This window comes from Pristis pectinata, chromosome 7 (assembly GCF_009764475.1).
Source record: "Pristis pectinata isolate sPriPec2 chromosome 7, sPriPec2.1.pri, whole genome shotgun sequence".
Lineage (NCBI taxonomy): Eukaryota > Metazoa > Chordata > Chondrichthyes > Rhinopristiformes > Pristidae > Pristis > Pristis pectinata.
In genome coordinates this window covers 27749490-27761363 of record NC_067411.1, presented here as the reverse complement: position 1 = coordinate 27761363, position 11874 = coordinate 27749490, and the positions used below count along the sequence as shown (strand labels likewise).

The 11874-nt window shown below is 41.2% G+C and overlaps 1 protein-coding gene across 1 annotated transcript; it reads left to right on the top strand.

Moving 5' to 3' along the window:
- Positions 1-1317: 1317 nt before the first annotated feature.
- Positions 1318-11546, top strand: LOC127572745 (coiled-coil domain-containing protein 17-like). The gene is made up of 5 exons (XM_052020333.1): positions 1318-1434; positions 4816-5031; positions 6274-6496; positions 9072-9182; positions 11203-11546. Exons 1-5 carry the CDS (start codon positions 1355-1357, stop codon positions 11374-11376), a joined length of 804 nt encoding a protein of 267 aa, XP_051876293.1. The 5' UTR covers positions 1318-1354; the 3' UTR covers positions 11377-11546.
- Positions 11547-11874: the final 328 nt, after the last annotated feature.

Genomic DNA, 11874 nt, shown 5'->3' with positions numbered 1-11874 from the left:
GTTGAGTATGTGTGAGGTGTGGGATGGTGGTGTGGTGGTGTGTTTGGTGAAGGGGAGGGTTTGGTAGATTTTGTTTCAACTCCATGGTCAAATACCCACTCAGTCATTGCTGAAGCATGGGGAATGGGGAGCTGGCTCATGTTGCTGGCGCTGATCAAACAGAATGATCCTCTTTAGGAAGGAAAAGGTGGGACCGTGAGTACAAGCATACACGAGGCTCCATGATAAATGGTAAAACATCGGATCATCTCTTTTCTCGAGTTGTGAATCCGTGAGAATTGGAAGATTGGGGGATTGCTTTACGGAGCACCTGTGTTCAGTGTGTAGGAGTGACCCTGAGTTCCTGTTGCTGCCACTTTAATTCCCCATCCCACTCCCACTCTGACCTCTCTGACCTCTCTGACTCTGGCCTCCTGAACTTTTATAAGGCCCAACTCAAGCTTGAGGAACAACCCACCATCATCTGCCTGGGCACATTGCATCTTTCAGGACCTGATCTCATATTCTTCAACTTTAAGTAACTCGCTCTTTCTTTCTCTCTGTATCTGACCTAGGCATTTCTGCCTGTCATTATTTGCCTCAGTTTCTCTCTTTCTATTGGTATAGTTTGACCTGCCGGGCACATCGCACAGTCTCACTGCTATCAACATGTTATACAGACCAAGATGTTTAATCTGTTGTTGACTCCTCCTTATCTGCCAAATTAACCCACCTGGTCTAACCCTATCAGAGATCTTTCCCCTTTTCTATCCATCCCTCTCCCACCTTCTCTACTACCTAAAACTAACGTTTCTCTCTTTCCCAGTTGCGATGAAGAGTCCCAAAAATGAAACGTGAACTGTTTCTCTCTCCACAGAGACTGCCTGAGCTGCTGAGTGTTTCCAGCATTTTCTGTTTTTATTCCATTTTAGAACCAGTGGATGTTTATCTTTAGAAGAGATTAAATCAGTATTTGAGATGGATAATGAGAAAATACAAGGAAATAAAATTAAAGATCACCAGTTGAAGAGCTGTTGGTAAAATGTGAATATTGTCTTCACAGTAAAGCTCCACTTGGTCTTTGCTGTGATCTCTTGGTCATATTGACCTGACTGAGCTGCTAGTTATATGTTAAACCATGCAGTGGAAAAGTTTGTTTGCTAAAGTTGTTCATTCAAAGAATTGGATGGTTTCTCAATATAGTTAGAAACAAGTGATCCATGAAAGCACTTTACAGATTTTAACAGGAAGATAAAGTTGGATGCACACTGGCTGTTTTGGGTGGGTTTGAATAGTTAATGCATTTGAGAACATGAAGCCTGTGTGTGGGAAATTTGTTATCCCTCTGTTTTATATTTCATTGATTCAGGAGGACATGAAGCCTCAAACTCCAGCTCTTGCTAAGCAGTTTCTGGATTCCATTGAGGGGTTTGGACCTGCTCCTTATGACCCAGTGTGAGTGCTCTTGACTTGTTATGAAGCTTCATAACTAAAAGAAATTATTTTACCTGACATGGGTATAATTCATCCTTTTAATTCAGATTTGGTTATGAAAGAGATTTCTGTTTTCCTTTGTCTAATGTAGTCTTTTTGTGCACATTTTTTTAAAAGCTTGGAAAAATAAGTCTGTCTGTCAAGAATTGGCAAGGAATTGCAGGAAGAATCCCACTGGCAGTTTATGTTGACTATTCCCCTTTGAGTAATAATTATCTACAGTACACCGAATAATGCCTCTTATTTTCAGAATCCCTTCCAGCATTGTAAGACCCATGGAACCTATTGCTCCTCATTAATGATTCATTCAGCTGGCAGCCACTATAACAATGGGCCTAAATTTCTGCAGGAATTGTCCTGATCTCCCGCCAGATTCTGTGGTACACCCAGAGGAAATGTTTGCTTTCACTGCAAAACTCAAGTTGTGGAAGATCAGATGAAGCCTCCAGAATTCAGGTCCATTTATTAGTTGTACAGCATTGTAACAGGCCCTTCAGCCCTCTGGGTCTAGGCTGACCATCATGCTTATCTGTAATAATTGGGCATACCTGCATTAGTTGCACATTCCTCCATGCCCTGCTCATTCAAGTACCTGTCCAGGTGCCTCTTAAATGTTGTTACTGTTCCTGCCTCCTCCACCTCTGCAGCTCATTCCAGAAACCAGCTACTCTTCACCCCTTGGAGCCCCTTTAAACCTCCTCCCCTCTCACAAACCTATGCCATCCAGTTTTAGACACCCCTATAATGGGAAACAGACTCTGACTATCTACCCTATCTATGCCCCTCATAATTTTATATACTTCTATCATGTCATCTCTCAAACCTCCATTGCTTCAGGAAAACAGTCTCAGCCTATCCAATCTCTCCTTATAACTCAAGCCCTCCAATCCAGGCAAAATCTTGTGAATCGTTTCTGCTTACTCACATCTTTCCTGTAGAGTGACGACCAGAACTGCACGCGGTACTCCAGGTACAACCTAACCAATGTTTTGCACAACTGTAACGTGACATCCCTTCATAATGTTGATATGTTTCAGGGTATTATTGTTCTCTTCCCTGAACTCCACCACCTTTACTGTTCTTCATTCTCTGCCTCTTCATATCTCTGTCTAAATGCCTCTTAAACATTGCTTTCGTATCCGCTTCCACCACCTCCCCTGCCAGTGCATTCCAGGCATATACTGCTCTCCATGTAAAAACACTTGCCTTGTTAATCTCCTTTAAACTTTCTCCTATTTACCTTAAACCTATGCCCTCTAGTATTTAACATTTCCACCCTGGGGAAAAGACTCTGACTATCTACCCTATCTATGCCTCTCATAATATGATAAACTTATACAGGGTCTCCCCTCAGCCTCCGAAACTATAGAGAAAACAATCCAAGTTTATCCAACCTTTCCACTACTCTCTAATTCAGGCAATATCCTGGTGAACCTCTTTTGCACCCTCTCCAAAGCCTCCACATCCTTCCTGTAATGGGGCGACCAGAACAACACACAATACTCCAAATGTGGCTGAGCAAAGTTTTACACAGCTGCAACGTGACTTCCCAACTTTTATACTCAACACCCTGACCAATTAAGGCAAGTATGCCGTACACTGCCTTTACCATCCTATTTATTTGTGGTGCCACTTTCAGGGAGCTTTCCTTACCTGAGCCTGCACAGTTCCTTCAATTCTTCAGTGTTATCCTTGGCCAACCCTCATTTCTCATCTTTGAACTGCCCCTTAGCAACAGTCATCTGAAAGTATCAGATTCTACATACGTGCCAGTGATATCACCACCACCTCTTTGATCTGCCCATCTGACATCCAGTCCTGGATGAACAGGGCTTTTCTCCTATGAAATATTAGAAAAATTGAAGCAAAGATCTTCTGTCCCTGTCTCAACTCTATGCCCAACCAACATCATCAAAAGGTAAGAGATAGGAGCAATAGTAGGCCATTCATCCCCTCGAGCTGGCTCCACCATTCAATAATATTGTGGTTGTCCGATCCTTGGCCTCAGTACCACTTTCCTGCCTGATTGTTTTTCCCCCACTTTTCAAAAATCTACCCATCTCAAACTTTGGATATACTTATTGACTTTAGCATCACAGTCTTTGTCAGAGCTTAAGGTCAGTGGCAACCTTGATGTCCTATTTAACTCTGATATGCCCATCCAATCCCATATCCACACCCTTAAAACACTGTCTGGTTTGATGTCAGCTACAGAACAGAGGTCACCTGATGTGCTGCTGAAACATTATCTATGGCCTGTTATCTGTAGGTTTGACGAGTTGAGCCAAAGGACCTGTTTTCATACTATATAACTCCATGCCAATTCTGATATTTTCCTGGACAATTTTGCACTTCCATCTCCCTAAACTTAAAATGTCGTAACAACTTAACTTACACCAAGTCCTGTTCACTATCATCCCTGTGCTTCAAAGGAATTTGTTTCTGATAACCAAATGAAATAAATAATGGGAATTGGTGAGGATTTTATCCCAAGGGGTCTAAATTATTTAATCCTGAATTCTAGAATTGTATGCATTTAATAAACCCTTATTGGCCAAAAAGATTCATTAGGGTAGATACAGGGAAACTCTGGTGAGGCAAGCAAGGTGGAAGATGCTTAAATTTGAGCCAGACCATTCAAGGGTGGAATTAGGAAGAGACTTTTCACCAGTTGTTGGTAGAAAAGGGATGTTACTGAGGTGGAAATAGGCGGTCTCTCCCGCTCCTGTACCCCACACCATAAAATGCTCTGGGTCCATTGGCAGATAGTGGCAGCAGGACACATGTTCAAAGGTAGGTGGGGAGAGTTAAGGCTCTGAGTCTGGAGTGGTCCAGTTGAAAGATGAAGCGGGCTAGACGGACAATAAAATGGGTGAAGAAAGGAGAAAGTGAGGCCCAAAGACTTGATAACCAGAATAATGAATAGAATGTTTACTCTCAACAAATGTATCAGTGGAAACTTACATTAGTTGGAATCAAACTCCACTTCGCAACATCAAGAGCCTAGTGAGGTGATAGGTTACTATTGAAGTGAACCAACAGCATCTAGTTTTTGTGTCAATTTTAGATCAATGGCCCGTTTGTATGGAGAGGCAGAGTGTTTGGAGAATTAAAGTTTCATGGGCTTTTCTAATGGAGTAAAACTCTTCTCATGCTTGATTTGTGAGGCCGCGCAATCATTGCTCATTTATTCCGTTGTGAAGCTGTGTGATCTGAAGAGTCTCATTCAATTTACTGTGAGATATAGAGTTTGTAGTTTGATATTGCACCATCTTTTACTATTTTGGATAAGATAACAATACTACAAAACTCTAACACCTCTTTCTGTCTGATTTCTTCCAGAGCTGGTTTTGTGGTGTTCTATGACTTCCTGCTGGGGTTGGATCCTGTGTATCGTGTTAGCCGCCTGGTTGTGGGGCTGTACCATGGCACAGAAGAAATGGGAGATCCTTCCCCACTTCCAGCTGCCTACTGTGACATCAGCAGCTCGCCTGCCTACTTCCCAGACACCAACCGGGGCAATGGAGCAATCCTGGCAGTCAAGCAAGTTGTCCCCAGGTGCTAATCGTGCAACAGCTTATTAACTCCATATATAAGTAATAAGTTTCATGAAGGGACTGGTAAATGATTCAAACCATTTTAAGAATTAGTTAGGATAAAACTTTAAAATTACTCCATCATGAGGTGATGCTTTAGCAAGTTTATTAAGGAAATATATTTAAAAAATGGAGCAGGAGTAGATCACTCAGCCCCTCAAGTCTGCCCTGCCATTCAGTATGGTCATGGTTGATCTGTCCCAGGCCTCATCTCTCTGTGCCAGTTCCCCATCGCTCAGTAAACCAATTGACTGGCTGATAATTTACTGGTTGGCTATTTGCTTGGAAGATTGATAAGTTGCTAGAATTTCACTATAATGTAATAAGTAGAAAGTAATCCGAGTGTGGTCCATTCACTGAAAGATGATCAGAAATGAACAGAACTTAAGGGAGTATCTTAGTGATCATAGCCTTTTAAATCTTGAATTGCAGTTTTTCACAAATTACCTCACCTGGGGATTGAACAAACCTGGCAGCCTTTCTATAATAGTTGTTTCAAGGATAAGTTTTCCTGTTTGATTTTATTTCTTCCCCCCCCACCCCAACAAAAATTAATGTTAGGTATTTTTTTCAAATAACTTGTCCTAAAACGAAGGCGGGAAGGGGTTAGTGAACTACTCCTGGGGTTCTGACAGAGTTTCCTGGCATTGGTTACTGGGGGCCGAATAGGAATCCCTTTGGTCTTACCAGCAGCAAGTTACTGTAGTAAAGGAAAAAGCTTCATGTGACCTTGAGTTGGACTAGACTCTATAAACAATGACATATTTTTACAGTGTGCCTGTTGATGGAAATATGGTGGCTAATTTGAACTCAGCAACGTCCCACAGACACCAATGCCATCACTGACCTGTTTGTTATATTAATTAATGGTTAAAGGTTGACCAGGACACTAGGAGACCTTTTCTGCATTCCTTCAAATTGCCAAACCTTTAGCTTTAACCTGAAAAAACAGATGAGTCCTGACTTAAGGCTCCTCCCACAGTCTATTATTCCTCGGTACTGAAGTGTCTGCCAATGTTGTGTGCATAGGTTTTTGAATACACCTTGTTCTATCTCAGAGCCTATACTGATGCCTTAAACTCCAGACTGATGCCTTGAGAACTGTAAGTAGGTTGTCTATCTGTCTGCTTTCAGAGAATGGTTAAAGGGCTGAAGAGGAAATGAAAACTGATGCAGACTTATGTTGTTTTGTGTTCTGTGGCAGGGTGCGTCCATCTTCTGGTATCAGTCTTGTCATGGAACTTCAGGCTTCTGGTGGCTCTGATCCCTATGGACAGGACATCAACCGTCTTGTCTCACGAGGCTGGATCAAGGCAGATATTTTTGACAGTCAGAATTGTGTAATTAGTGGACGATGGAAGGTTCCAGTTCGTGTTCTTCCAGTTATCCCATCCATGACCACGGGTGAACTGAATGGAGTGCCTCAGGTAAAGTAAACTGGACTATGGCTGGGAATATACAAGGTGTGTATAATTCAGGTGAGAGGTTAGATCAAACCATTGTTACATTGATTAACAATGCAAGGGTTTGGATATGATGTTAATGTACCCACATTAGGAATTCACGTGCAGTCAGTGATTGCAGACCACTTTAGACAAGTTAAGGGCTTATGAGTTTAAAATTTTTAGGGTTGATGTAACTGCATTTGTTAAAATGGTGAAAGATTTGATAAGACCTCATATAGATAAGCTAATTTGACAAATGGGAGAAATCCAGAAGAAAGTATCTAACTTTAAACCAGGCAGAACTGAAATCAGGAAGAAGTTTTCAGAAAAATCAGTGACATTCTTAAATTCTCTACTTCAAAGGGCTCTGGATATTGGGGCCCATTGAAACTTGTTGGACAGAGTTTGACCGATTTTCGTGCTAACCAAAGCAGATGATTGGTTGAGGTCCAATTCAGCCATGATCTAATTAGTTAATGAAATGAGGTTGTGTGCTGAATGACTGACTTCTGATCCTATAAAGCAGATTCAGTATATTACGGTCAGTTCATACAATGGGGTTAAACTTCCTGGTAAGGCACCACTTGCTAAAAGCAGGACTTCAAACAAGAGGTCTGGAAATAATATTTCAACACTCATTGCAAGAGTGTAGGGACTGTGAAATATACTGTGGTGTAGTGCAGAGGTTTAGATTTCATTGTTATGGTTACTGGCCATGAAACAAAGTGTAAAGAGCATATGGAAGACTCCGGAATGGCTGGACATGGGAGCATTCTATTTGGTTTTGGTCAAAGGACATCAAGTCACTGTAGGAAATGCAGAGGGCAATGAACAGGGTGATCTCTTATAAGGCACAATATTCCATAAGGTTGAAATCTGAAATGTAAACAGAATGCTGGAAATACTCAAAAGGCCAGGCAGTGTCTGTGGAGAGAGAAAAGACAGTTAACATTTCAGGAAGGTGACCTTTCTATTTGGAAAGCATCCTTCAATGTTCAAACTCTGCTTCAGATTTCAACAATTTTGGATGTTAACCATTGTCCCAACTTTGGACAACCGGAGCAGGCAATGATTCTGCTGTTCCCATTTCACTTCCTCTAGGTCCATGTCTAGTTTCTTGTCCTTTGCCAATCCTTGTTGTTTTGCACCTTCATCCCTTTTTCTCATTCAACCCTCATGCCTTCCATCCTATCACAGGCCTTCTCATTTGTTCTTTCCTCCTTTTTCCTTCTCCTCTTCCTTCTTTCCTCCTTCCCCTCTTTTCCCATCTTTCACTTGCTTTAAAGCCTTCTTGTTCCAATTTTAATGAAAGTTGACATGAAACATGGTGGGATTAACTTCAATGAACATCATATTTTCTCTTGGCTGAAGCTGCCTGCCTGACTGAGTGCTTCCAGAGTTCATCCTTTCTCTGATCGTTTAAGGATAAACTCCAAGAGATAAGGTTACCCACTTCTGCGAAATACAGGTTAGGGGATGAAATGAAGGAAGTTTTAGAAACAATGATAGGACCACATTTGGTTGTTTTGGTGGTGTATCTGAGATAGATGGAAATGATAGAAGTTGAAGTTGTATCTGCTGAATTGGGAAGAAAAGAATTAAATTAGATGTCAGGAGCCACTTCGTTCTAGAGAATGTCATCACTGTGTACAGCAGATGTGGTACAGAGTTGCAACAGTGCTCCTTACGGGAACTGCCAAACTGCTGCAAGGAGAGTATGTTTTTAGTTCTAGCACTGATGTTGCTGATTACTGTGGTTTTTGGCTCCGCTGGCCACCAGCACCAATTGTCCTACAGAGATGGAAGGAATTTTCCAGGATGACTGATAAGATGTTTACAGAATTTTACTTTGATGCATTGATGTAGGTGGGTGAGGTTTCCCTCAGTGTCATCATGGGCCAATGTGCTTGTAACCTCAGCCATCATTGGCCCTGCTCCTGCAATGAACAAACAGCAGCTGTACAAGTCACGTCTGTGTGTCCGTTCTGGTTGAGTAGCCACATTTGTTGAAGTAGTGGCTATTTACAGCAGCATATGCTCTCATCTCGCTCATCCCTTTGTGAATTGTGGCTGGTGGTGTTGTCACCAGTGCAGGCGGTATCCATCAGTAGTTCAGATTGGTAATGACAATGGAGGGAAAGGGAAGATTTCAGGCAGTTTCAAACAGCTGCCAGTCCTGCTGACATTAACGTTTATTTAATTTTGCCCCTGTGAAAGCCTGTAGAAACTTTTTACATATAAGTTGAATATAAGGACCTGCTAAGGGGAGTTAAAGTCACGGCTGTTACTTTGAAGTTATTTCTGGTTTTTAAAAAAATTCCATTCATTCTAACTAAGCTTGAAATAAAAGAGCACAGGAAGTGTCTTATTTTGTTTATTAAAACAATAAATTATTAATTGAAATTGATCAATTTGGAAAGCCCATGGGGAGAGAGGAACTTTAAGCTGCAGTGAAGTGTGCGTGAGGACTTGGAAACAATTATTTATCCTACAGATTCAGACGTGTTTTTTGCCAATGTTTCATTTTGTTCTGTTTTAATTTTTCTTTGTCTTATAGTTGGGAAATGCAGAATTGTATTTTCGTTTAGTCAATGCAAGAGATGCCAACGTCCAGACAACTGCTGCTATCGATCCCAACAATGCTAGACTGTATAAATACCCACCACTGGTAGGTGCAATTTCTTCAAACTTTAGTCTGTCCATGGGATTATCTGCATGTTTACTTTGAAAGGGTAGAAAAACATGGAAATTGCTGGGTCAAGATCCATGTCCATCTAATTCAAGGACTACCATCCGAGAAAGTTGCTCTGGTAGGTTGCACAGTACAAAAGTAATGGATTGGATTGGATGTGCAATTTGCCATATGATTAACCTCTGTCATCTGGTCTATTATAGAGCAAAACCTGATATGAGGAAAACCAGTGCTGGAACATAAGTCAAATATCACTTGTTTCTTCAAAGAATGTTGCTTACACTTACCATAAATAAATTTTAGAAAAATAATTTAAAAACGGGATTCTTGTAGGAGTAGTGTAAGTGCATGGTTGATGGTTGGCATTAACCTGGTGCCAAATGACCTGTTTCTGTGCTGTTTCTCTCTATTACAACAGATACAATTAATTATATGCTGTATTCCAAAATGCTACCATCTGAAGTAAATATCTAAGTTGGTTTTCAATGTATTAGTAGCACCCACTTATTCATATTGATAACTTGTATGATAACATTATCAGTATGAGTAAGTGGAATATGAAGGATATGTTTGATCTAATTCAAATAAGAACAGAATACATTTAATAAGCAAAAAGCAGATGAGTAAATCTGAAATAAAAATCAAATAATGAAAATCCCCAGGACGCCAGGCAACATCTGTGGTGTGGTTATCTTTTTGGATTGATGACCAGAAATACTCAATCTTCCCTGAGGTTTATCTGGAAAGCACTTCGCCCATTTATTTGACCCCTGATTTGTTGGGCTAATTTTGGCTGTAGTTATGTATTCAGTGCCCCTCAACTTGGAATGGGAAATTGGGCTGGGTTTCAATCCATCCCATGGTCCAGACACGACTGTGGGACGGTTTTCTGCTTCTTGCTCTTTTAGTGATATCACAAGGAAATACATACTGCACGTGCTGTGGTTCTGTAGTACCTAGCCCAAATGGGACTTGTTAGGACTAGCCAGTAAGGATCGTTGTCAAGCTGATGACTGTCGCCTGATGTTAACAAGGGCACTGCTTTCCAGTTGGACTGCCTGACTTCATCTGTCTAGCCTCTTGGCTCATGAATTCCTTTTCAAAATCTCTCTGCTTCTTCACTTCTTTTCTTTAAGATGATCTTTGTATCATGTATCTTTGATTGAATTCTTGTGCACCTGTCCTAAAGGCCTGTTTGTCTTTGTGCCAAGTTTTTTGGCTGATCTCACTCTTCTGAAATGCTTTGAGGTGGTTTACAAGAGGTTCTGCTAAATCACATTGTAGAGGGTAAGAAATAGAAACAGGACTAGGTCGTTCTGCCCCTTCTGTCTGCTCTATCATTCAATGAGATTCTTTACCTCAGTGGCATCCTCCTGACCAACCTGTCTACATCACTCTGAAGCCTCATTCTCACTGCCCACAATGTCAGCCAGCTTTGTTGTTGCTGGAGTGAAAGAGGAGAGAAACATTGGGTTATGCATTGGACTGAGGCACTAACTGCTGTGCTGAGTGAGACCAGCAAATGGGAGCCATGTGGTTATTTAGGCAGAATGATTTGTAAGGCCTTCTTCATATGATATTACTTTAATAGTTCTGTCTGACTATCTGTCTACAGTGTCATTAAACTTCAATTTGACAATAATAATGAAAAGGTCACAGAGAGAAAAGAACCTCAGATAAGCACCATCAGAGTGAAGAAGAGCAAAATGATTTGGTTTAATTTTATAATATCAATAATTTAAATGTTACTGCTGTTTGACCTAGACCATTTATAATGTGACAGGGTTGTCTTTGGAGATGCTTCTAACTCAGAGTGGGTAATATTTGAATCTCTCACATATGTACAATGCCTCACATTATGATTGCTCTGGATTGGGTGCCCTGTAAATGTCTATGCTGGAATTTGATCAGAAACAAAAAGGACAAATGGACAGGTCTGAGTTTTGACAGGTGTAGTGAGGTTGGTAGTTACTCAATGTATCCTGTTTTGTTTCAGGCTGCAGTACGCACTAGTATCCCCATTGATGCTCCATTTTCATCCTATCGTCCATCTAACCATTATGCAACAATGCAGCTGGTCTACCCTGCTTTTGGAGAGAGTGTGGACCCTCCTCCCCCCTCTGCTAATACAGTAGTCCCCCACTACTCTGCCTCAGCTCGAACTCAATAAGGACAGTCAATAGCTGGAAGAAGCAACATTCAAATATGTGCAACAATGTTCCACCGGTCCGGCTGAATGATATGGAAAAGAAAATTCTGGAAAGTGGAAGTTTTGACTGATAAGTGACTCTGACAGGACCTCTTGATGAATTAGAAATTTTCTTGATGTGTAAACTACAACCCAACAAATACGTTCTGTGTGCAAGGCTTTTAGTAGTCTATCACACCCATATATATTTATGTAAAAATAACAGGGTTGTTGTCATGGGTGACTTCAACTTCCCTAATATTAATTGGCATCTCCATAGTGCAAAAGGTTTAGATGAGGCAAAATTTGTCAGGTGTGTACAGGAAGGATTCCTGACACAGTATGTAGACAGGCTGACTAGAGGAGAGGCCATGTTGGAGCTGGTATTAGGCAATGAACTTGGTCAGGTGAAAGACCTCTCAGTGGGCGAGCATTTCAGGGATAGTGACCACAACTCCCTGACCTTTAGCATAGCCAAGG